This window comes from Pseudoliparis swirei, chromosome 12 (genome assembly GCF_029220125.1).
Source record: "Pseudoliparis swirei isolate HS2019 ecotype Mariana Trench chromosome 12, NWPU_hadal_v1, whole genome shotgun sequence".
Taxonomy (NCBI): domain Eukaryota; kingdom Metazoa; phylum Chordata; class Actinopteri; order Perciformes; family Liparidae; genus Pseudoliparis; species Pseudoliparis swirei.
Genome location: NC_079399.1, coordinates 21,105,723 through 21,133,154, shown reverse-complemented (window position 1 = coordinate 21,133,154; position 27,432 = coordinate 21,105,723). Strand labels below are relative to the sequence as shown.

At 45.1% G+C, this 27,432-nt stretch overlaps 1 protein-coding gene across 1 annotated transcript; it reads left to right on the top strand.

Moving 5' to 3' along the window:
* The first annotated feature begins 4,704 nt into the window (after nt 1-4,704).
* Nucleotides 4,705-9,757, top strand: srp9 (signal recognition particle 9). The gene is made up of 3 exons (XM_056427861.1): nt 4,705-4,893; nt 4,998-5,066; nt 8,925-9,757. The coding sequence occupies exons 1-3, from the start codon at nt 4,822-4,824 to the stop codon at nt 9,042-9,044; spliced, it is 261 nt and encodes an 86-aa protein (XP_056283836.1). The 5' UTR covers nt 4,705-4,821; the 3' UTR covers nt 9,045-9,757.
* The last annotated feature ends 17,675 nt before the right edge of the window (nt 9,758-27,432 follow it).

Genomic DNA, 27,432 nt, shown 5'->3' with positions numbered 1-27,432 from the left:
TGAAACGCGTGCTTTAGGGGTTTCAATTAGTTCCACCTTGGCTGAATGCCAACGGGAAGAGGACAATTACTTCTCTAATGGTTTTCATCTGGTTCGGCTTTTGCAATCACCTCGTGGCCCCGCCCTGAAGCATGCCTGCTTCATGTTGAACGGACATCACGCTCTATAGAAGAAGACTTGAAACTAGAGACTGAGACATGAACTCATGTTTACACTGTTTACGAGGGGGGAAATCAATAAAGAAGTCGAGTTATTTCCTCATAGGCTTCAATACAGCCAGAGGAGTCGCCCCCTGGTGGTCAGCGGAGAGAATGCAAAGACACCGCGTGACGCTTCAGACCTCGGAGCTCGCGGCCCACGAACGCCACAAGCGTCCTGCATGAGTCAGCTCTGAGCAGCTGGGGCCGCCACTCACTGCACACACACACACACACACACACACACACACACACACACAGCTGTTGCACCCCGCCAACACAGCAATGCATCTCCGCAGGACGCTCACGTCTCCCGTCGAATGACGGCAGCTCTTAAAAAGCTCTCGTAAACAACGGCGCCGGCGTCCCTGCTGCCGAGGAGCGACGCGCTCCAGAGCGCGTTTGTAAGTACGTTGTTTGACTTTCTTTTTCTTTTCTCGGTATCAGGAATAGTTTGTGTGGTTTCCATTCTGGGACATGGACACGATCTCTTTGAAACAACCGGCGCTTTTGTTAAACGCAGAACGGAGGGATTCCAACAGCTGGATTCAATTAGGGGCTTTCTTAAAGGGGGGGAGTGGCCATCGCACACGGCGTGTCTCACACACACACACACACACACACACACAGTGTGTGATTGGAGATGGGAGGAAGGCACGGGGACGAGGTCCGACACGTCCATAGAAGCTGCTCGTACATTTGAACCCTCCGAATCTAAAGCTGCTGCTCCGCGTCGGACATGTCGAGGGGATTCAAGGAACAAAAAACAACAAAAAGAAACAACAGCTTCATCAGCAACCGAGGACACATTCCTGAACATGGGGGGGGGGGGCATTCTCTCATTAAAAACCAGGGCATTTATAGACCGTAGTGGCAACATAAACACAGAGAGGGAACAAGAATGTTATACGACACCCCAAAAAAAGAAATGCATCATACGATAGAATCCAAAGAGCAGAACAAGAAAGGATGAAGTCAAATTGTTCCATCTTCAATAAAAGTGGATCACTCTCACCATTCAAAAGAGACCACACACACACACACACACACACACACACACACACACACACACACACACACACACACACACACACACACACACACACACACACACACACACACACACACACACACACACACACACACACACACACACACACACACACACACTCACACACACACACACACACACACTGCAGATGGCCTTTCAGAGCAGTCTACACCTGGGTGTCAAGAGGGTTCACCTCCGTGCCCCCCCCCCCCCCCCCCCCCCTTGCACCAGGACACCTCTGACATGTGTCATAAAGTGTCAGTGCGCGTGCTCATTAGCATTTAACGAAGGTGTGTTCACCCCCCCCCCCGTGTCATTACACACCCCGCAGCTGACAAAAGCGCACGAGCTGCTTTTGAGGACCGAGAAGCACCGACAGAACACAGAGCCTGAGCGCGCGCGCGCAAGTGTGTGTGTGTGCGTGTGTGTGTGTGTGTGTGTGCGTGCGTGTCACTCATAATGTGGCATCAAATGAATGCCGCCCCGTATCTCCAGCGCTGAATCCCTCTCGTGCGCTGTGAGTGGGGAGCACAGCGCACGAAACGCGCGAGCGCCATTCCAAAGCACGCGCGTCCCCAAACGCAGCTCACGTGTCCAGCGGACCCGGTCCGCCACTGAGCGGTACCGAGATAAAGAGTGGACGGTATTGCGTGTTTTACCACTTTAACGTGGACAACCAGCCACGTGCCGCCGCCGCGTCTTCTTCTTCTTCTTCTTCTCGGGCGCATCGCGGCTGCGCATGTCTGTAAAATGTCACGCTAACGTCTCAGTTGTAGTTTCGCTCGGAACTCCCCGGCGTGTATCTCCTCTGATAGAGTTTCTCCTTTCAAAAACATTTTTTGTTAGGGAAGCTTTCTTACCTCATGACGAAAGTGTTGCCGCGCGGCCAAATATATCACCAAGTTCCCCGGTACTGACGCGGTTGTTCTCCCCCGGAAAAAAAAGTTCGCCGCTCGGTTCAAGGCGACCAGATGAAAGGGGGTGCCGACGGCAGGCTATCCGGTAAAAAAAAAAGTGCACAAGTAAAACTAAAAAGGAACGAACATTTGGGAACATGAATAAAAAAAAGAAAGAAAAAGAACCAGTCGAGTCCTACATGGTCCAGAGCGGCTCCGCTTGCTGGTGACGCTGCGAGGAGGGACGTGGAGAACCGAAGCCTTTCTCTCCGTGTCTGTGACGCGCTCCGGGCCCGTGATGCGTCGCGCTGCGGCTCGGATGCCGGTCTGCCGCCGGTCTGCTGCCTCTGCCTGCTGGCTGCGACTCGCTCTGCGTTCACGGCCGCACTGGAAGCTCCTACTTCGAAGAGCCACGGACGAAAGTTACCAGCGGCACCGCTAAGTCTTAAATTATAGGAGGCACGTCAAAGAAAACGACACATCCGAGAGGGAGGCGAGGCTTCTTGAGCCGAAGGGATGCTTCTTGGTGCAAAAAATTGTCTCCAAATTCTGATATAGTCATTGCGAGGCGAACACAGAACTGAATGGTGAATTATTTATTTGATATGTGTGTGGCTCTTTACGCAAAGACAGATACTCTGCCCGTCCCCTCTACACTACTCATCTAAACTTTGGGTTTATATACAAACTATTTTTTTGGGTCTTTCGTGTCTGCGCTGTTTTTTTTATAATTTTCTTCCCACGGTACCTGAAGGCAGCATTTGACGCCATTTGTGGGACGCAGCACCTACAGGTTGCCCCTGACAACTGAGTTGGCTCTCTTGCTGTGATGTGGAGCTCGGACCACAGCGGACTGCAAATAATACAACATATGCATGTTGAAGTTAAGTTAAAAAATGAAGAATAAATACAAATTCCAGTAACCTTGGATTATTATTAGTATTATTATTTAAAGTAGTCGTATTATTTAAAATTGTATTATTATTTACATATATTTTCACTATAAACTCTCTTGCAATGCACACTCTGAATTAATCTTCTATTTGCTCTCATGCCAAACTTCCGCACCGTGTTTTAGGAGACCGCAGCTCAAAGGACAAATACTGAAACGTTGATGATGTAATATCTTCTGTTTTGCACCAACTTTTTAATTTTGCACATTTGCAGACCCTGCCACAGGTTGCCCCCGACACCCGTTGTGTTATTTACTGTACTCCACACCCCCTTGCTATGTAATCTGTATATATAGTGCAACGCAACAACGACAACAAACAAACGGGAAATTTGCTTCATGCAAAATAATTAAAATCAGCTTATAGTCTGAAGACATACGGGAAGGCGCTGCCTTCTTTTTATTTCACTGTTCTGAAAGTCGACGCTGGGTGTGTGTGTGTGGGGGGTGGGGGGGGGGGGGCTGTAACTGACTCAGCTGTTGATGAACCAGCCGTCAGCTGTGTGCCCCCCCCCCCCCCCCCACCGGCTTGTTATTGTGATCATCTAAACACGCTGACACGTCGTTTGATCTCTCATCTGCTCAGGAAGAGAGGAAAGCATTCAAATAAAGATGTTGACGTAAACCTCCGAGTTCAGTCTTCTGAGTTTATTTAATGTCGATCGATACAATTCTAATAATAAGAATATATATATATATACCCCAACTGTGTTCGCCATCTAGTGTGCGACCTATGGTATTACACAGCCATCGGATACTGTACTGTACTTGTAAGAAGTTTTGTATTAGTTGTACTCTACTCCCATATTTATACAAGAGGATGTAACACGTGTTACTCAACTGAATCTATTTGACAGCTAGTTCTGTTTCAGATCGTCTCCTGATCCGATGTGAGGTCAAAGGTCAGGGATGTCGTACGTGTACAGATTGTAAAGCCCTCTGAAGCCAATTTTGAATTTTTTATATTGGTTTATACAAAATAAACTGAACTGAATTGAATTGAAATGTACCAAAAATCTGATTGCATAATAAATAACTATTGTGACGGATCAATGCTAGATATAATTTCCACCATCTGAAGCAATGCTACTTACAATGTTGTTACAGTTGTCATAGAATGCTATATAAATAATACTCATCACCACACATCTAGTTTTCTAAACAAAAGGTGCTGGAATAAAAATAGATTATGGATAATAATCTCTAACTAATCTGCTGTATTTAGATGTGTGGAGTAGTTGCAGGGAGCGTGGAAAGGCCACTTTATTTCAGTCAGATCTAAGGGGCAACCAGCAGAGGGCGACATTTTAAATTTCCCCACACAATTCAGTCCATGATTACTTCCGGTCCTGCGCCGAAGGATCATGTCAAAACAAAAGCTCGGAGCCATTGGGAAAACGCGTGGTAACGAAAGCATTCGTTCCTGTGTAGCTACGTCTCTTTTATACTAACTTGTTGATTGAACACACGATGTATAACACGATCCACTGACAACATTAGTTCATCTGGCTAAGAAAACACGCAACATTCAGAACTCATGTCTGACGAGCTTTTGTTTTGAAAAAGAAACCCGGAAGTGGTTCCGGCTTCACGGTCGCTTCCCTCTGATTGGCTGCCCTCGCGCTGTGTGCTGATGTGGTGTTCTGAAGGTAGCAAACCCGGACTGATTCAGACCGATTCTTTGGTTTAATAGTGACTTTGCTCGGTTCGAAGAAACAAACAATCATGCCGTACTTTCAGACTTGGGAGGAGTTCGCCCGCGCGGCAGAGAGACTGTATCTGACGGACCCCATGAAGGTGAGAACACCCCGAGAAGTCGCTTCGCATGCTAGCCGCGCAGCTCGTCAGCGACGTGGTCGCGCCAGCTGCGGGTCTTGACTCGGAGCTGTTCTTGTCCTCAGGTCCGCATGGTCCTCAAGTACCGACACTGCGACGGCAACCTCTGCATCAAAGTGACCGACAACGCCGTGGTAAGTGAGTTGGATCCGTGTGGATCCGTCGTGCCGGTTTGTTGACTGACCGGTCGGTCGGTTTAATCCACCGGTCCGCAGAACTTGTGTTTCTCCACGATTCTTTAAAAGAAAAGTTCTTCAGCATGGGAACAAATTATAATTAAAACAACTAATTGACTAATGCATCGTAATCGACCAAGACAAAAAGGACTGATTTCAATTCAGTTTATTTGTATAGCCCATTATCACAAATTACAAATTTGCCTCAGAGGTCTTTACAATCTGTCCACATAGACATCCCTGACCTTTGACCTCACATCGGATCAGGAACAACTCCCAAGAAATAGAAAAAACCCTTTGAGGGGAAGAAACCTTCAGGAGAGCAACAGAGGAGGATCCCTTTTCCAGAATGGAGAGAACAATAGATGTCATGTGACCAGATGAACAATAGATGTCATGTGACCAGATGAACACTAGATGTCATGTGACCAGATGAACAATAGATGTCATGTGACCAGATGAACAATAGATATCATGTGACCAGATGAACAATAGATGTCATGTGACCAGATGAACAATAGATGTCATGTGACCAGATGAACAATAGATATCATGTGACCAGATGAACAATAGATGTCATGTGACCAGATGAACAATAGATGTCATGTGACCAGATGAACAATAGATGTCATGTGACCAGATGAACAATAGATGTCATGTGACCAGATGAACAATAGATGTCATGTGACCAGATGAACAATAGATGTCATGTGACCAGATGAACAATAGATGTCATGTGACCAGATGAACAATAGATGTCATGTGACCAGATGAACAATAGATGTCATGTGACCAGATGAACAATAGATGTCATGTGACCAGATGAACAATAGATGTCATGTGACCAGATGAACAATAGATATCATGTGACCAGATGAACAATAGATGTCATGTGACCAGGTGAACAATAGATGTCATGTGACCAGATGAACAATAGATATCATGTGACCAGATGAACAATAGATATCATGTGACCAGATGAACAATAGATATCATGTGACCAGATGAACAATAGATATCATGTGACCAGATGAACAATAGATGTCATGTGACCAGGTGAATAATAGATGTCATGTGACCAGATGAATAATAGATGTCATGTGACCAGATGAACAATAGATGTCATGTGACCAGATGAACAATAGATGTCATGTGACCAGATGAACAATAGATATCATGTGACCAGATGAACAATAGATGTCATGTGACCAGATGAACAATAGATGTCATGTGACCAGATGAACAATAGATGTCATGTGACCAGATGAACAATAGATGTCATGTGACCAGGTGAACAATAGATGTCATGTGACCAGATGAACAATAGATGTCATGTGACCAGATGAACAATAGATGTCATGTGACCAGATGAACAATAGATGTCATGTGACCAGATGAACAATAGATGTCATGTGACCAGATGAACAATAGATGTCATGTGACCAGATGAACAATAGATGTCATGTGACCAGATGAACAATAGATGTCATGTGACCAGATGAACAATAGATGTCATGTGACCAGATGAACAATAGATGTCATGTGACCAGATGAACAATAGATGTCATGTGACCAGATGAACAATAGATGTCATGTGACCAGATGAACAATAGATGTCATGTGACCAGATGAACAATAGATGTCATGTGACCAGATGAACAATAGATGTCATGTGACCAGATGAACAATAGATGTCATGTGACCAGATGAACAATAGATGTCATGTGACCAGATGAACAATAGATGTCATGTGACCAGATGAACAATAGATGTCATGTGACCAGATGAACAATAGATGTCATGTGACCAGATGAACAATAGATGTCATGTGACCAGATGAACAATAGATGTCATGTGACCAGATGAACAATAGATGTCATGTGACCAGATGAACAATAGATGTCATGTGACCAGATGAACAATAGATGTCATGTGACCAGATGAACAATAGATGTCATGTGACCAGATGAACAATAGATGTCATGTGACCAGATGAACAATAGATGTCATGTGACCAGATGAACAATAGATGTCATGTGACCAGATGAACAATAGATGTCATGTGACCAGATGAACAATAGATGTCATGTGACCAGATGAACAATAGATGTCATGTGACCAGATGAACAATAGATGTCATGTGACCTGATGAACAATAGATGTCATGTGACCAGATGAACAATAGATGTCATGTGACCAGATGAACAATAGATGTCATGTGACCAGATGAACAATAGATGTCATGTGACCAGATGAACAATAGATGTCATGTGACCAGATGAACAATAGATGTCATGTGACCAGATGAACAATAGATGTCATGTGACCAGATGAACAATAGATGTCATGTGACCAGATGAACAATAGATGTCATGTGACCAGATGAACAATAGATGTCATGTGACCAGATGAACAATAGATGTCATGTGACCAGGTGAACAATAGATGTCATGTGACTAGATGAACAATAGATGTCATGTGACCAGATGAACAATAGATGTCATATGACCATGAACAATAGATGTCATGTGACCAGATGAACAATAGATATCATGTGACCAGATGAACAATAGATGTCATGTGACCAGATGAACAACAGATGTCATGTGACCATGAACAATAGATGTCATGAGACCATGAACAATAGATGTCATGTGACCTGATGAACAATAGATGTCATGTGACCAGATGAACAATAGATGTCATGTGACCATGAACAATAGATCACATGTGACCAGGTGAACAATAGATGTCATGTGACCAGATGAACAATAGATGTCATGTGACCAGATGAACAATAGATGTCATGTGACCAGATGAACAATAGATGTCATGTGACCAGATGAACAATAGATGTCATGTGACCAGATGAATCATTACAGAGTAACAACACAGTCAATGAGTATGACGGCGTGTATGAATAGTTGCTCGTAGACATGGATTTGTTGATAATATAAACGTGACATGTAAATTCATGTGTTGTTCATTCTTCGCCTCCCAAGACTTTTTAGATTTCCACGCAGGCTCCTCTGGTTCTGCAAATTGAAAGTTGTCATTTGTGACATAAACATACAGGACTGTCTCAGAAAATTAGAATATTGTGATGAAGTTCTTTATTTTCTGTAATGCAATTAAAAAAACAAATGTCATGCATTCTGGATTCATTACAAATCAACTGAAATATTGCAAGCCTTTTATTCTTTTAATATTGCTGATTATGGCTTACAGCTTAAGAAAACTCAAATATCCTATCTCTAAATATTAGAATATCATGAAAAAGTATTAACTCGAAACACCTGCAAGGGTTTCCTGAGCCTTGACAAACACTCAGCTGTTATAAATCTTTTTTTTTACTTGGTCTGAGGAAATATTAAAATTTGATGAGATAGGATTTTAGAGTTTTCTTAAGCTGTAAGCCATAATCAGCAATATTAAAAGAATAAAAGGCTTGCAATATTTCAGTTGATTTGTAATGAATCCAGAATGCATGACATTTTTGTTTTTTTAATTGCATTACAGAAAATAAAGAACTTTATCACAATATTCTAATTTTCTGAGACAGTCCTGTATATACGTATACACATGTACATACATATACATACACAAACATACATATACACACATACATACACACACACACACATAAATACACACACATATTTACATAAAACAATAAACAAAACAAAAAACTTGTCCCCATTAACCGTAGTAAATATTAGTTATAACGAATGACGGTCTGTACCGAACAGTTTTAAATTGTTCCATTCATAACCCGTCTAACGATGTCTTCCCCGTCTTTTGTCCCCCCCCCCCAAGTGTTTACAGTACAAGACCGACCAGGCCCAGGACGTGAAGAAGATCGAGAAGCTCCACGGGAAACTGATGCGGCTCATGGTCTCCAAGGAGACGCACAGCGGCTCCTTGGAGACGGACTGAAGCGCTCCGCGGGCCGCGGCCTTCTAAACCGAGCGGACTGAGTTCAGTGGACACGTTGGAGCACCGGGGAGCCCGGGCGACGGCAACGTGGCGAGATTGATCCGGCTGCCTACGCTGACGCTAATACCTTTAGGGACGCGTCACGTATCCTGTGTGTATTTTACTCTCGGGACTTTTTTTGATACTTTTTTCATTAAAAATCCAGGGATTTTTCCTTTTTACTCATCAGGTATTGTGATCTCGTCCCTGATGGTATTACTGTAACGTAGTCGGTGTAGGTTGCTTTGGAAATGTAGAGGGAGGAGGTGATGGGTGGGGGGGGTAATGAGGGATGAAGTGTCCACAAATGACAAATCCTCTGCTGCTGCAGTGAGCACCTTTGGCATCTTGATTTTAATTTTTTTTTCACAGGAGCGAGTGTTTGATTTCTGTTTTAAAAAAGGACGTGTAATGAAGACATCGCATGTATTTTCTTTTTTTCTATTTACGTGTAAGCAGCTATGTTGGATGACATCTCAGCACGGCCGCTGTGTTCCTGTCGTCTTTCATCGTGGAGTTGCGCCTCATGAATGAAGCAGGACCATCTGATTTACTAACCTCACTGTGGAGGACCTACACACACACACATGCATACACACACACCTCCAAATGCCATTTTTCTTCTGAGAATCATTACGTTACATGTTAAATAAATGTTTATTTACCCCAGTACAGCCAGTACTCCTGTGTTCATCTTGTGGTGTCGACAGTGTGACGTCTGCATGTTTCCTTCCCTACTTTCTAGCCCCTACTTCCGGCTCCTTTTACGAGGACAAACTTTTAACTCCACACCAGCAAAGTTTCATGATGACATCTTGGACGGTTACAAAGTCGTTGTGGTGAAAATATTTGCCTGCGGAGAAATGGAAACATGAACACGTGGCAAATACAAAAAAAACAGCTTCTGTTGTAGCTCTTTGCTACAGAAGGCGCCCAAACCCCCCTCGCCCCCTCTCCTTACCCACTTACACTCTTTCTGCCATATTGAGTGCTCAAAATGTACCCATGTCTGGTCAGATGTTGATTTAAGTGTGCGTGTGATTGCGTGTTTAAACACTACCGTTCAAGAGTTTGGGATCAATTAGAAGAAGAAAAAACCTTTAGAAATGTCCTTATTTTTCAAAGCATGTTTTTTTCAATGAAGATGACATTAAATTAATCATAAATACACTTTATACATTGTAATTATGGTAAATGGCTATTCTCTGGTGTTTAATGAAGTCTCTACATAGTGTAGCGGCCCATCTCCAGTGCTCTAATGGTACATTGTGTTATCGCCTTCGTAGACTAGCGGAGGGGTAGAAACCCCTTTTTATGTGAGCGCAGCTGAAAACAGTTATGCTGGTGAGAGAAGCTATAGACTCGTAGTCACACACGGCGCAGCCTCCGCTGTCAAAGTTAAATATGATAGGCTATCGCAACCTGCTGACAGGGCGGAGTCACCTGAGAAGTTCACAACAATAGTTTTTTTCAATTTTAATCGGCTCAGGCACCGGAAAGAAGCACCGAAATGTGCGTTGCGTTTCGGTCCGGGTAATACCGGCTGTGCCACATTGGCACCGGTTTCCGGTACCCAACCCTAGTGATAAGGGGAGAATATATTTTTTTATTTTAATATAATTTTTTTACATTTCGGTGGAATCTGTCAGTTGGTCTGTTGCTTCTTCCCGCCTCAGCTGAAGCAGCCCCGAGATGTCGTTTTCAAAAAAGAGGAAGGTTGACACTGAAGGTCGCATCTTTCAGGAAAGATGGAAGGAACAGTATTTATCTTGGGAAGTAGGAGGCAAACCCGTGTGTCTTATTTGTTCTCAACAAGTGGCTGTAGCTCAGGAGTATAACATCAAAAGACACTACGAGACTCACGCCGAGAAATACAAGGAGTACACAGGGCAACTTCGGACTCAAAAGCTAAACGAGCTGGCATCATCGCTACAGAAACAGCAAGCAGTCAGTGTGGCTACCGACGGTGCGCCTTCTATGATAGGAAGGAAGGCAGGAGTAGTGAAATTGAGAGAAAAGGTAAATGCGGCTAATCCAGAGCAAGTATTCTGGAACTTTCACTGTATACTGCACCAAGAGGCTTTGTGCTGCAAGAGTCTGAACATGGACCATGTCATGCGTGTTGTTATTGAGACTGTGAATTTTATCAGAGCCAGAGGACTTAACCATAGGCAATATGACGCTTTTTTATTGGAAAACGACATTCATCATGGCCTTCCCTATCACACCGATGTGCGTTGGTTGAGCCGAGGCGCAGTGCTCAAACATTTCTACAAACTACACACAGAGATAGCCGAGTTCAAGCAGGGTAAAGGGAAGCCTGTGGTGGAATTGGACGACCCAGAATGGACCAGGGATCTTGCCTTTTTAGTGGACATTACGGAACACCGAAATGTGTTGAATGTTTCTATGCAGGGCCGCAACAAACTCGTCACAAAGTATTATGATAGTGTTTGTACTTTTCAAAGTAAACTGGAGTTATGGAAGACGCAGCTCTCCAAGCACAATGCAGCCCACTTCCCCTGTCTAAAATCTCAGCCTGTCAATCACCAGAGTATGGACGAGTACGCAAACTTGCTTTCCGGACTCAGGCATGAGTTTGACAATCGATTCACGGTTTTTACTAAACTGGAAAAGGAGTTTTCGCTTTTTCGCTCTCCATTCACCATTGACGCTTCCGAGGTCCCAGAGGCGATCCAAATGGAACTGATAGCACTGCAGTGTTGCGCACCGTTGAAGGATAACTATGCATCTTTTTCAATCGAATCATTCTATCAATCCTTGCCACCACAGTACCCAAGGATCACGGCTTTTGCAGGTAAAATACTTTGTATGTTTGGGACAACATATTTATGTGAGCAGGCCTTTTCCGTGATGAATATTAATAAATCGAAAGTGCGCAATCGAATGACGCACAGACATCTGAATGATGTTATGAAAATAGACACTGCCCAGAAACTGTCCCCCGATATGGACAAGCTGGTGAAAGTTAAAAGGTGTCTGGCTTCGACAAGTAGCTGAAGTAGGCTGGTCTCCCCATTTATCATAATCCAGTGTGATATGGGTGGGAGGGAATAAAAGGGGTTGGGGTTGACTGATGGCAAGGCTAGTGCCATATAGGCATATGGGGGTGTGTAAATATGAGTTGGGGTTGACTGGTGATGACTGGCAAAGTTAATGTGCCTCATCTGTTGAGCCAATTTAATGTTTTTAGATAGCTGATGATATGAATTGTTATATGAATTTGATGACATCAGTTTGCTTTGTTGATATGAATTGTTATATGAATTTATCTCATGTGAGTGTGGGGGGTTATGATATGTTTGGGATATGTAATCCCAACTTAAACCAATACAAAATAAATACTAAAAATATATAATAAAACTGTTTACACTTGTGTTATTTATAGGAAATGTGTTTTGTTGGCACCTAGTCTATTTTGGTGCATTTCTCATTTATATATGTAGGCTACTTGCATGGATAGGAAAATGTTACGTTTTTACAGGGTAACTGTCTCCTGCTTTAGGCTATGTCATTGTAGGCCTCATTGTGAGGCAATTTTGGCGCCAATGCAATTCTTAATGATGTGTAGGCCTTCATGAATAATTTCAAATAGCCTACCTATCCATGTGTTGAGTCAGTGTTTGGCCTTTTCAGTCCGAAGTGTAATCCGCCCCTGATCTCACTTGAGAAATCTGGCCCCTGTCCAATTTCACCCTGGCATCCGGACCCTGTACACAGACCCCGGTACACGGAACCCTGTACACGGACCCGGTACACAGACCCCGGTACACAGACCCCGGTACACGGAACCCTGTACATGGACCCCGGTACACGGACCCCGGTGCACGGAACCCTGTACATGGACCCCGGTACACGGACCCCGGTGCACGGAACCCTGTGGTCACCAACCTTTTTGAGAACAAGATCCCTGACCTCCGCCTTCATGACCGGCAAGATCTACCTTTGAGGCGTTGAGAGAAAACGACGGTCCAGACTGGACTTACAACTTTATTTGGCCTAATTGTCATTTTGGTCCAGCGTTCAAATTGATGAGACCAGGTACACAGAATTTAAGTGTAATATAACAAGTAAGATATTTGTTAACCGCACACAATATAAACAAGAAAAAACACATTTGCAATGAGCAGCTGGATGAACTACCAATATAAATGTTGTATTTATTTACATTACAACACGACACTGACAACATGATCAGTCAGTGCAACTCATGTAAGTTCAGCTCTCATCATAATGCCATCAAGCCATGTGACTCCAGTCAGTGTGATGGCTGTGACTGAACTCTGTCTGTGAGCTTGTAGTTAGTTCATCATCACAGACAGACAGTCTGAGGCCGTCTGTCAGCTGTCTGTCAGTAATCCAGCTCCTGGTCTTTGATTTGGTGATTTTCTCAACTCCACTGATGAGTTTTTCGGGGCAAAATTGGTATTCATGAAAGTTTTCTCATCTGGGACTGGTTCTGAACTCAGACCGTTGGTGATTACGTTCACATCAGCTCTACAGACATCCTCAGATTTAAATAATGTTCATAATAATAAATATGAGAATCACCATTTGTGACTCCTGCATCTGTCCCTTTTCAAATAATAGAACACGTGTAGACCGATTATGACGAGCAGCCTTAACTCAGATTAGTACCGTAACGTTGATTGCAAGTCTTGCATTCATAAAAGTAGGCAAATAAATAATAAATTAGCCATTATAACCATGTTTAAGCTAGCTCGTAGCTAGCGCTAGCTACGAGCTACGAGCGTGACAGTCTGCTAGCAGATGTGTTGATGTCCAGCGGTCCCGGCTGTATACCCGGTGTTACCGGGAATATAATGACGGAGGAATAAAGACCGTGGGGCATCACTTTGTTTCAGTGGAACTCTCGCTGTCAGAAGCAAAACTTTATTTGTCACGTGTCATCTTCAGTACCTCTGATTGGTTGTTCTCTTTGCCCATCAAAACAGTGACAGGTTAACCCTATAAAGTCTGCACATGACAATACATATCACATCATATAATGGAGAACATATATTGTGTATGTTAACAGTCTGATATCCGTTGTGTGTCAGTGCTCCATGATAACGGCTTCTCAAAGTCAAAGTCAAAGTCAAAGTCAGTTTTATTTGTCAATTTTCCATATGTGCAAACATACAGAAGATCGAAATTGCGTTTCTCTTCTGTCCAACATAAAGTGAATTGTGCAACATATAGACAACATAGAGTGCAAAAATAGTAAAAAACATGTGAACATATAGACAACATAAAGTGCATAGACAACATAAAGTGCAAAAATAGTAAGAAACATGTAAACATATAGACAACATAAATTGTGCTAGCAGCATTCAGACATGTGAGTCTGAAAGAGGACGGAGTGGGAGGATGGGGAGAGAGTTCAGCTTCCTGACAGCCTGGTGGATGAAGCTGTTGGACAGCCTGGCGGTGTGAGCCGGAGGCTCGGTATCTCCACTCAGAGGGCAGGAGGCTGAAGAGACCGTGTGAGCGGTGGCAGGGTCACTCACAATCGAGGTCGCTTTGCGGGTGAGGCGGGTGTTGTATATGTCCTGCAAGGATGGGAGGGGGGGGAGTGAGGCACCCATGATCCTTCCAGCTGCCTTCACTATGCGCTGCAGGCCGTTCCTGCTGTGGTCTGTGCAGCTTCCGCCCACACAGTGATGCAGTTGGTCAGGATGCTCTCGATGGTGCCGCGGTAGAAGGTGCACATGATGGATGGGGGGCTCCCTGCTTTCCTCAGTTTCCGGAGGAAGTAGAGGCGCCTCTGTGCTTTCTTTGCCAGCGATGTAGTGTTTGCTGTCCACGAGAGGTCCTCACTGATTTCCACCCCAGGAATTTGGTGCTGCTGACCTGCTCAATGTCCGCACCGTTGATGGTCAGTGGTGGGTGATGGGTGTGGCCTTTCCGGAAGTCAACAACGATCTCTTTGGTCTTGCTGTTGTTGAGCAGGAGGTTGTTGACTCCGCACCACGTGGTCAGAAGGTTGACCTCCCTCCTGTAGAGGGTCTCGTCATCCTTGGTGATGAGACCTATCAATGTTGTGTCGTCTGCAAACTTGACCATGTGATTGGTGCTGTAGCTGGTTTTGCAGTCGTGAGTCAGCAAGGTGAAGAGCAGGGGACTGAGCACACAGCCCTGAGGGCCCCTGTGCTGAGTGTGATGCTGCTCGAGGTGTTGTTGCCAACACGTACTGCTTGTGGCCTCTCACTCAGGAAGTCCAGCAGCCAGTTACACAGCGAGGTGTTGAGCCCCAGCTGGTCAAGTTTGCAGATTAGTTGTTGTGGGATGATTGTGTTGAATGCTGAGCTAAAGTCTATGAACAGCATTCTTACATAGGAGTCTTTTTGTCCAGGTGGGTGAGGGCTGGGTGGAGAGCAGAGCAGATTGCATCCTCCGTGGACCGTTTGGCCTGGTATGCAAACTGGAAAGGGTCCAGAGTGGGGGGGAGAATGGATTTGATATGCGACATGACTAGTCGTTCAAAGCACTTCATGATTATGGGGGTCAGTGCCACTGGACGATAGTCGTTGAAGCAGGACGGAGTGGATTTCTTTGGCACAGGTATGATGGTGGTTACCTTGAAGCATGATGGAACAACAGCTTGTCTCAGAGAAGTATTAAAGACATCCGTGAAGACGTCCTTAAGCTCCTCTGCGCAGTCCTTCAGCACACGACCAGGGATGTTGTCTGGACCTGTTGCCTTGTGGGTGTTGATGGACGAGAGAGTCCTCTTCACGCTGGCAGCAGACAGGCACAGAACCTGATCGTGGGGAGCTGGCGGAGTCTTGTGTGGACGAGTGCTGTTCTGTGCTTCAAACCGGGCAAAGAAGCTGTTGAGGTTGTTTAGCAGAGAGATGTTGCTGTCGCAGTTCTGTGGCGTGGGTTTATAGTCTGTGATGGTCTGAATGCCCCGCCACAGGCTGCGTGTGTCTCTGCTGTCTTTAAAGTGCCGGGTTATCTTTTTTGTGTCGGAATTTTTTGCTTTCCTGATGCCGTGGGACAGGGAATATGGCCGAAGAGGTTTTTAATGTCCTCATTGTGCGTTTAAAAAAAAAAAATTGGTTCAGGCACCGTTATCGTTTTAAAAGTACCGGTTTAGCACCTGTATCGGAAAAAACCCAAACGATACCCATCCCTACTTATCACCCGAGGACCGGGTGTGACGTTAAGTCGACAGATTCCACCGAAAATAAAAAAATTAAAAAGAATCTTACATTTTTATTTTTATTTTTTAATTCTCCCCTTATCACCCGCGGGCCGGATGTGACGTACAGTCGGGCCGAGTCCGGCCCTCGGGCCGTAACCCTGGCACCACTGGTGTACAGGGTTCCGTGTACAGGGGTTCGTGTACAGGGTTCCGTGCACCGGGGTCCGTGTACCGGGGTCCGTGTACCGGGGTCCATGTACAGGGTTCCGTGCACCGGGGTCCGTGTACCGGGGTCTGTGTACCGGGTCCGTGTACCGGGGTCTGTGTACCGGGTCCGTGTACAGGGTTCCGTGTACTGGGTCCGTGTACCGGGGTCTGTGTACCGGGGTCCGTGTACCGGGTCCGTGTACTGGGGTCTGTGTACCGGGTCCGTGTACAGGGTTCCGTGTACTGGGTCCGTGTACCGGGGTCCGTGTACCGGGGTTTCACTGCTGCAGCGCCGGGAGCGAACCGATCGTGATCGCTCGCAACGGTGAAAAAAAATAACGGCACTTTTTAATGTTCTTTCTTAAACTGGTCAAACTAAAGTGGGTATTAACACACAGAAGACGTTATAATTAAAATAGAAACTGACAAGATTAATAGAGGAATTGCAAAATCTCTCTGGCTACTCATTTATGAGAACTTCCAAATTATTAAATGTTACTTTTCCCAAGATTCTCAGCGGTACGCAGTAAATTACTGTGAAAAGAAACACTTGACCGTTAGGATCATGGAAGCAAGCATTATAACTCCCAGAATGCATTGCTTTTACAGCATTATACAGCCCGCTGATCGCAAGTTCCCCAATCTGCCACTGTACATATGGCTAAATGTATTGCATTGTCGTTGTTACATCCTGTTGCATGCCATCAGAGTTTGATATTGTATGTATATTCGACTATAGATGAAGCATGGTTATGAGCAGATGTTTGATCATCTCACAGGCTTATGAAAGGGTGATCGGGCTGCCAGTGGCTGTTATTTAAACAACAATTATATAGAACAATACTATTATATATCAACTATATATATAATACTTTATACCAGTGGTTCTCAAATGGGGTAAAAGAAAGGCACTCCACGGGGTATGTGAGATTTGTAAAAAAAATCCTTTCAAAATGGTTATTTCATGAATATTTTTTATAACTTTTTATTTTGCATTTTCCACAAACAGATTATTCCTTGACATCTAGAAGAAAAAAAAAGAAGAAAAAAAAGTAATAAAGTAATATATCCAAATCCATCCATATCCACATAAACACCCGCCAAAGATTCATGAATATTTAATAAAATGTACACTACATTTTATATTTTCTATATGAAAACAGACACTTACGGCACGGCGCTGTGTATCCATCACAGTCAACGAAAAAAGTACGAGAACCACTGCTGCATACAATAGGCCAGTAAAGACATTCAAATTTTAAAAAATAAATACAAATTTTAAAAATGTGGAATGCAGAGTTGACTGATCACATGATGAGGTCACATGGCTGGTCACATGATCATGTGCTGAGGTTGCAGACCGAACATTCTGAACCGATGTAGGAGACATAATTGTGTGCATGTCTCTTTAAATTATTTGAAGGCTTTGTGCCTATGATGTGAGGACACTTCGATGACATCATCAGATCAAGGCCACTAAAGCTTGTACATAGCCCCAATGAAACTGGACTGCCTCTGTTCCACTCTACTCATCTTGATTCATTTATGAAACATTTGATAGACACGATGACGTCCCAATCATCAGCGATCGTCCCTTTTACAGTCAAGAAGCAAGAAATCATCACCAACAAGTCCACACAATATCTCGTGCAGGACTTCATCGGAGAAGGATGTTTTGGAAAAGTTGCCAGGTGCATTAACTTACAAACATCCGAAACAACAGCCATCAAGATCTTTCAAGACATCGGAGATCACAACGCAGAGGTCAAGATGTTGGAGCGACTGCGGAATCTTGACCCAGAGAAGAACAACCTTCTGGAATACATCGACAGTTTCATCGTTCAAGGTGTTCCCTGCGTATCCTTCGAGATGCTCGACACCAGTCTTTGGGATTTTGTGGAGCAGAGACGGGCACCACTGACCCCGAAAGAAATACGTCCCATTGCTCGTCAGCTACTGGTGGCCTTCAAAGCCCTGAAGAGCATTGGTCTCGTACACACAGACCTCAAACCTGATAATGTGATGCTGGTCAATCACAAGGAGGAGCCCTTCAAGGTAAAATTAATCGACTTCGGTTTGGCCATGCCAGCCTCCGAAGTCCAGCTAGGTTCGATCATGCAACCTATGGGGTACAGGGCTCCAGAGGTGGACTTGGGCCTCCCCATATGTGAAGACATCGACATGTGGGGACTGGGATGTACCCTGGCTTACTTATTTTTTGGCCAGGACATCTTCTCTGGCAAATCAACATACAACAGCATGAAGACTGTTTGTAAACTACTCGGTCAGCCAGAGGACCACCTCCTGGATGCCGGGGGCTACACCTGGCAGTTTTTCGAAAAGGAATACTGCGCTCCCGGTAAATCAGCATGGAGACTGAAAACCCCAAGAGAGTTCGCAAATGCAACCGACGTCTGGCCCAGCACTGCAGGATGGTGCTTTGACACCTGTGGAAGTTTGAAAGACGCAGTCAAGTCCTTCTCACTTTCATCGGACGCTACAGAGATCAAAGACACAATGGCATTTTGCAACCTGCTGGAGCAGTTGCTCTGTCCAAATGCCGAGAGGAGAATCACACCTGCACAAGCCCTCAAACACGATTTCATCACAATGTGTCACATGACGGACCGCATGAACACAAACTCATACGTGCAAGCTGCCTATGAGCTGATGATCGTCTCCCCACCGTACGACCTGGATGAATACGATTCCCCCGGTGATCAGCAATCAACCGACTCAATCAAAGCCTCAGGCAGAAACAACCCTGAGGATGGGGACACAGGTTCCAAAGAGAACACGTGTGATCCTTCAAAGGCCAATGAGCCGATTGAGTCTGAAAAAGAAACCTTCTTCAATGGTTCCACCCAATATCAGGTGCTGGGCATACTTGGAGAAGGATGTTTTGGTAAAGTTGCTAAATGTGTCAACTTAAAGACCACCGAAACAATGGCTATAAAGCTATTTAAAAATGATGCTGATCACAAAGCAGAGGTCAGGATGTTGGAGCGACTGAGGGCACTTAACCCAGACAAGAACAACCTGTTGAAATACATCGACAGTTTCAACGTTCAAGGTGTTCCCTGCGTGACTTTCGAGATACTCGACACCAGTCTCTGGGATTTTGTGATTCAGAGACGGACACCACTGACTCCAAATGAGATCCGTCCCATAGCACGTCAGCTACTGGTGGCCTTCAAAGCCCTGAAGAGCATTGGTCTCATGCACACAGACCTCAAACCTGATAATGTGATGCTGGTCAATCACAGGGAGGAGCCCTTCAAGGTCAAACTAATCGACTTCGGTTTGGCCATGCCGGCCTCCGAAGTCAAGCCAGGTATGATCATGCAACCTATGGGGTACAGGGCTCCAGAGGTGGACTTGGGCCTCCCCATATGTGAAGACATCGACATGTGGGGACTGGGATGTACCCTGGCCTTCTTATACTTTGGCCAGAACATCTTCTCTGGTACATCAACATACGACAGCATGAAGACCGTTTGCCATCTACTCGGTCAGCCAGACGACCACCTCCTGGATGCCGGGAGAAACACCAAGCAGTTTTTCACAAAGGAATACTGCGCTCCCGGTTATTCAACATGGAGACTCAAAACGCCAAGAGAGTTCACAAATGTAACCGGGATCCGGCCCAGCACTGAGGGGTGGTGGTTCGACACCGTCGGAGGCTTAAGAGATGTCGTGAAGTCCTGCTCGACGAACCATCTCGAAGTCGAAGACACACTGGCATTGGCCAACCTGCTTGAGTGGTTGCTCTGTCCACATGCAGAGCTACGAATCACACCTGGAGACGCCCTCAAGCACGACTTCATCACCATGTGTCGCATGACCACCAGCATGGACACGAGCGCTTATGCGCAAGCTGCCTATGAACTGATGGCCGTCTCCCTCCCCAAATGATTTGGATCTAGATGATCTATTTTCTGCGGGGGGGGTCCAGGTTATGTGAGTTAGTCTGTTCAAGGAAAGAGTAGTAGATCTACTTTTCCTGACTAATTTACATAACCTCTCCATCTTTTTTCTAGGCCAGCTCCCCCTGTATGATTTGGATCTAGATGATCTATTTTCTGTGGGGGGTCCAGGTTATGTGAGTTAGTCTGTTCATGGAAAGAGTAGTAGATCTACTTTTTCCTGACTAATTTACATAACCTGGTGGGGGGGGGGGGTCCAGGTTATGCGAGTTAGTGTGGGAAAGAGTAGTAGATCTACTTTTTCCTGACTAATTTACATAACCTGGTGGGGGGGGGCAGGTTATGCGAGTTAGTGTGGGAAAGAGTAATTTATTTACTTTTTCCTGACTAATTTACATAACCTGGTGGTGGTGGTGGGGTCCAGGTTATGCGAGTTAGTGTGGGAAAGAGTAGTAGATCTACTTTTTCCTGACTAATTTACATAACCTGGTGGTGGTGGGGGGGGGAGGTCCAGGTTATGCGAGTTAGTGTGGGAAAGAGTAATTGATTTACTTTTTCCTGACTAATTTACATAACCTGGTGGTGGTGGTGGGGGTCCAGGTTATGCGAGTTAGTGTGGGAAAGAGTAGTAGATCTACTTTTTCCTGACTAATTTACATAACCTGGTGGTGGTGGTGGGGGGGGGGGGTCCAGGTAATGCGAGTTAGTGTGGGGAAGAGTAATTGATTTACTTTTTCCTGACTAATTTACATAACCTGGTGGTGGTGGTGGGGGGGGGGGTCCAGGTTATGCGAGTTAGTGTGGGAAAGAGTAGTAGATCTACTTTTTCCTGACTAATTTACATAACCTGGTGGGGGGGGGGGGGGGCTCCTTCGGCGAATCGCCACCTTAACGTGGTGGAGGAGTTTGAGCGGCTCAGTGATCCTGGGAGCTATGATGTCGGGGGCCCTGGTCGGGTTTCCCAAGGCAGATAGATCTCGGAGGAGAGTCCAGACTAAGAGCGATTCAAAAAACTGATGGATAGCAGCCAATGGAGTTTAGCTACCTCGCCTGGACAAGGGAAACCCGGGCACCCTCCGGCGAGGTCGGGAGCGATGTAGACCGGGCGGCGGGGCGGGCAGCGGGCCTGGGCGAGCCGATCGCAGGCAGCATAGACGAGCTCTAGGGACGTGGAACATCGCCTCGCTAGCCAGAGCTGGTGTTGGAGGTACCAGCTAGATGTCGCTTGGCTCTGGAACCGAGCTCCTGGGGAAGGGTTGGACGTTGTCCTTTTCTGGAGATGCCCAGGGTGAGAGGTGCCAAGTGGGTGTGGGGATCCTCACAAGCCCCCGGCTGAGCGCTGCCGTGTTGCCGTTGTCCCAGGCGAACGAGAGGGTCGGTCCCTGGGCCTACGGGTTAGATAGATAGATAGATATATACTTTATTAATCCCCAAGGGGAAATTTGTCGTCACAGTAGCAGCACCAATAAACTAAACACACGAGAATACAATATAAAATATAAAAAACAGGGATGAAAGATAGATGTATACAAGTAAAATATAAAATACAAATTGAAGTATATATATGTTTATAAAATGAAACATATATGTATATATATATATATACACACACACAAACAAATATAATGACTGTGCAAAGTATACAAAGTAAAATATAAAATAAAATATATATGTATATATATATCCAACATATATGCATACACAATACAATACTAATGACTGCAGTGTAAAATTAAATTAAATATAAAAATATTAAATATAGACAGTGTGCAAAATGCAAAGTGTGTGTATGTGTGTCGTGTAAATAAATGAGATGTGTGAAGTGCAGATCAACATAGTGTAAATATTAAGTTATTATTACAGTTATTGCACTAGGATCTGGGTTGCAGGGAGTGAGGCTCTGACTGTTGTCTGTGCTTATGCACCAAACAGCAGCTCAGAGTATCCGGCCTTCTCGGAGTCGGTGGGAGGGGTCCTGGAAGTGGTCCTGGGAGGGGTCGGTGGGAGGGGTCGTGGAAGGGGCGCCGCCTGCCGACTCCATCGTTCTCCTGGGAGACTTCAACGCTCACATGACAGAGAAACCCGGCGGGGGCGATTGGGAGGAACGGCTCGACCGGACGGAATCCGAGCGGCGTTTAGTTCTGGACTTCTGTGCTCGCCACGGTTTGTCCAGAACGAACACCGTGCTCGAACATAAGGTGGCTCATACGTGTCTCTGGTACCAGAACACATTAAGCCGAAGATCAATGATCGACTTTGTCATCGTATCATCTGATCTGCCACCGTATGTCTTGGACACTCGGGTCAAGAGAGGAGCCGTGATCGAGTTTTTGCAACTCGATCACGCCTCCTTTACTTGATGTCACGTCTCCTGCACTTAGGGTGACCAGACGTCCGGATGTAGGCCGGACACACACACACACACACACACCTCCGATGTAGCCTCAAAAAGCAAAAGACACTGGTAATGGTACTCCTGGTTAACTGGGATGGGGTTCGATTCCCTGAAGTCTCCTGCTACTTTTTTGAGAAACATTGAAGGCCATAATATTTTCATTGTCACCGTTACTTAAAATAGTCTTTAATGTTTCCTACATTCACTAATAACCTGCATCTAGATCTATTTAAACAATAATTCAGATAGGCATAAAATATGTACGACATGCGTCTTGATGAAATACGGCAACATTAAAAACTAATTTCATCGCGTTCATAACATGCATGAAGAAAAACAGACTCGCAATAATCGTAAGATGTGATTTCTTTTTTTATTAGACACTTCAATGCCGTGTTCGATACTTCACGGCTTCAGCTCAGACATTGGTACAACGGTTTCTCAGGTACAGTTTTGTTTTCAATAAATTACTCCCAACGTAAACCGCCTCCCTCTTCGTCCCGATTCGCTGGAGAAACGCCAGCTCCCATGATGCATTGCAACTACTTTGACCCCAGTGTGTCCGGGGAAGGGGACCGGCCGCATGAGTCCTCCAACCCAAGTTTGGTTAGAGCACATTTCACAAGCTTCCCAACTGTTCACAGCATAAACCTTCAGCTACCTCACACACGACTGAACTGTAGTGATGATGATGATGATGATGATGATGATGTGGTTACGTTGCGGTGATGCGTACCTGGCCGTTAGGGGCTCATAACAGCAGTAGCCCGGATTAAAAAACGGCTCTCTTAAACCCAGTGGTGTTGTCGGAGATTTTCACAGAGGCCACGCCCCCTCGCATAGAGGTTACGCCCCCTCAGGCGGAGGCCACGCCCCCCGTTTTTTAAAACTCGACCGCCCGCAAACATCCCGGCTTGAACCGCCCGGGCGAAACGTAACGTACGTGAAGAGCTCCTCCTTCATGACAAGAACAACGGACTGTGTGTAAGGCCACGGGTTTCAGGAAAATAGAAAATAAAAACATTCAAGTGCAATCAAGTGTTTTGTTTGCTATCAGCAACAACAACAAAATGAAAGTCTTGATGTCTGTTGTTGAACATCATGAGTAACATAGAAGTGAAATATATGATTTGTTACACGAGAAAAATGGAATCCAAAATTTGCCAAAATGGCCTCTTTGACACATTTTAGTTTTTTTTGTACTTTGTTCTGCTTCACTCTTCCAAAGCTGAATGTTGGGAGAAGCTGAAAAAAAGTCTGTTTGTGTTTTAGTTTTTGAATAAAAATAAAAATACCATCACTCCTTTCTTTGTCATGCACATAAATTCAAATACTCTTTTGTAAAAGTTATATAATATATAATATACGAAAACTCTTATGTACAGTCAAATGTCCAACGGCATATTTCTCTCCCCCCCCCCTACATACACTTTACAGGATTCCCTACATTTACATGGTTCAAATGCAAGTCACATTTTTTTGGAGCTAGAATTCTTATTGGTCACCTCCCAAAAAGGAAGGTTTTTTTAAAAACTATGTACAGCTGATAACGCTCGGATGGGACGCCGCCCACACAAGCTCCGCCTTCAAACTCCGGATGCCCCCCCCGGCTTCTCCCGCCGCTTCCCTTCAGTCCAGGTCCGGGAGGCTCGGGGATCAAATCGCCTCGACATGAGGTAGCAGTTTATTTTCCCAGTGCAAAAGAAGAAGAAGAAAATAAAAAATAACGTCCGCTCTCCGGAAGGAGTGCCTGCTAGTCGCTGGTTCTCCTCGGGGGGGGGGCGCTCTCACTCGGAGAGGCCGTGAGGGGCGTGTCCGTTGGACAGCAGAGTCCGCCTGAGGTCAGACTCGCGGTCGCCGTCGAGACCCGAGTCGCCGGGCAGCTTCACCGGCTTGTGGAAGGAGTCCTCCGGCGTCGGCCCCGCCCGGCTCACTGACAGGACGGAGAGGAGAAAAGAAGGCGGAGTCAGTGACACGTACGCATTCAGCAGTGGAGATTTGGTTTTTGGAGGCCAAATCCACGAGTTTTACTCGCTGCTGAGGGAAGAGGCCGAGTCCCAGAGCGGGCCCCGACCTGCAGGAGCCCGGAGCCTCTTCCCTGAGAGAGAGAGAGAGAGTGGCTCTGGGCGTGCGACGGCGATACCGGAGCCATCAGGAATATGTTGACGGGAATCTGCTTTGACAATGACGTATTAGTACAAATCTACCGGAGGGGATGAGGCTCGCAGGATCAGTGACTTCCTTAAAATCACTTCTTAAAATCCATTTTTATAGAACAGCTTTTACGTGACGTCGTCATTTTATGCAGATCTTTGGTTCCCGAATTTAGTTTGTCCGTTTGTTAATTTTTAGTACATTTTGTAATTTTATATTTGTATCTTATTATTCTATTTGTTTTGCCTTCATTCTCTGTGGAGCACTTTGTAAACTTTGTTTTTAAAGGTGCGATATAAATAAAAATATTATTTTTATTATCTGTAATTTAAAACTAAATCCAAAACTCTACATATATAACTTTTTTTCTTTTATATTTTGTAATTTTGTATTTCTTATTATAGTGTTATCAGGGTAGGACATCTACATCTTTTTTCGGGGGCAATTTTTGCCCCCAGTGACTGAAATTGGGGGCATTTAAAACAAATAAATATATATACTTATTTAGGCTTACAGTATATGAGCAATTGTCATCAAAATGTCAATAATAATAATATAGTTCAACATGTTTTCTTAAGATATTTTTAACACAAAACAAACAGAAAACATAAATCATATTCAATGTTATTCTTATTTCTTTGTGGTTATTTATTGTTATAACATTTTTTAAACAACTATTAACAATTATAACTTCTTTCTTTCTTTTTTTTGTAATTTAAAATTATATTTATTGATTGATTGATTGACACACACAACAAAGAAAAGAAACAAAAGGCTATTAAATTATCATAATTATTAGAGGAAGTTATGGGGACATTTATATTATATATTATATTATATAACATTATATTTCTTAGGGTCAGTTTTGCCCCCGTGTATTTCTAAACTGTTGACTTCCAAATCGCTCTGGATTGTTGATCTCAGCACAAATTGCAAATAAAACCTTGAAACTTGAAACAGTGATAACTGTTAGATAACTGATAAATCCCTGATAACTCAGAATATCTCCGGACACCCGCCGCTCACCGGTTCTTTCCCGTTGGCTCGGCTGGAGCGTGTCGTGGTTATTTTTCGGACACGCCGAGTCCTTCCGGATCCCGTTGGGCGTCCCGTTGCAGAGCGCGGCGCGATGCGGCTCCCCCGGGTAGCAGTTGGAGTAAGGCGGGGGAACCGAGTACTGCTGGTACTCCGGGCCGAAGCCGTGCGTCAGGTAGTCCGAATCTTTGGAGTAGCTGCTGCCGCTCTCCATGCAGTCCGCGCACACGGCCGCGCCGTCGAAACCTGCAGGGGGGGGGGCGACTTTTAGGAACTGAATGCATTTTTATTTTTTCTTGCCTGGAGACCAATTCAATTCCACGTACATGCATACGCTCAAACATATCCATCCGCCATCGTCAATGTATTTTGTTTCTTTAAATTAGAAATAAAATAATAATAAAAAATGTAAAAAGCTCACATGTATTTTTCTTTCTTTCTTTTTTATTTCTCTCAATACTCTGACTTTATGATGTTTTTCCTATTGTTTTGTCGTCCTCTAGGTGTTATGTCTATGTATTGTCTTTTGTCGTATAATAAAGGGGCCCCGGCGCCGGCTCACCGCCAGCTGGCTGTGGGCGCGCTCCGTGCCCAGCGTGTTGGACATCAGGCAGGTGTAGCGGCCGGCGTCCTCCAGCGCCGCCGAGCCGATGACCAGCAGCCGGTTGCCCGGCGTGAAGTGGTGGCGGTCGGACGGGCGCAGCGGCTGGTCGTTGCGCAGCCAGGTGATGCGCGGCGACGGGCTGCCCAGCGCCTTGCACTGCAGCGCCACCGTGTCCCCGACCACCACGCTGCGGTCCTCCAGGTCAGGTGGGGGGTTTCTGCAGGGGGGGGGGGGGGATTCATGAGGGTCTGATTTCTGTTTTCCTTTTGCACAAGTTTGAGGTTTCTGCTCTCGGGTTTCTGCTTGTTCACGGTATGACAGAATGTCGAGTCAGCACAAAGTGTGACCACACGACGACCACGAGAAGCTCGTCTCATGATGACGACTAGAAGCTCGTCTCATAATGACCACTAGAAGCTCGTCTCATAATAACCACTAGAAGCTCGTCTCATAATGACCACTAGAAGCTCGTCTCATAATATCCACTAGAAGCTCGTCTCATAATATCCACTAGAAGCTCGTCTCATAATATCCACTAGAAGCTCGTCTCATAATATCCACTAGAAGCTCGTCTCATAATATCCACTAGAAGCTCGTCTCATAATGACCACTAGAAGCTCGTCTCATAATATCCACTAGAAGCTCGTCTCATAATGACCACTAGAAGCTTGTCTCATAATGACGACTAGAAGCTCGTCTCATAATATCCACTAGAAGCTCGTCTCATAATGACGACTAGAAGCTCGTCTCATAATGACGACTAGAAGCTCGTCTCATAATATCCACTAGAAGCTCGTCTCATAATATCCACTAGAAGCTCGTCTCATAATATCCACTAGAAGCTCGTCTCAGAAGCT

Coding starts and splice junctions, on each gene's coding strand:
- srp9 (XM_056427861.1), top strand. CDS start 4,822: ATGCCGTACTTTCAGACTTGGGAGGAGTTCGCCCGCGCGGCAGAGAGA. Junction 4,894..4,997: donor ATCTGACGGACCCCATGAAG/GTGAGAACACCC, acceptor TCTTGTCCTCAG/GTCCGCATGGTCCTCAAGTA. Junction 5,067..8,924: donor AAGTGACCGACAACGCCGTG/GTAAGTGAGTTG, acceptor CCCCCCCCCAAG/TGTTTACAGTACAAGACCGA.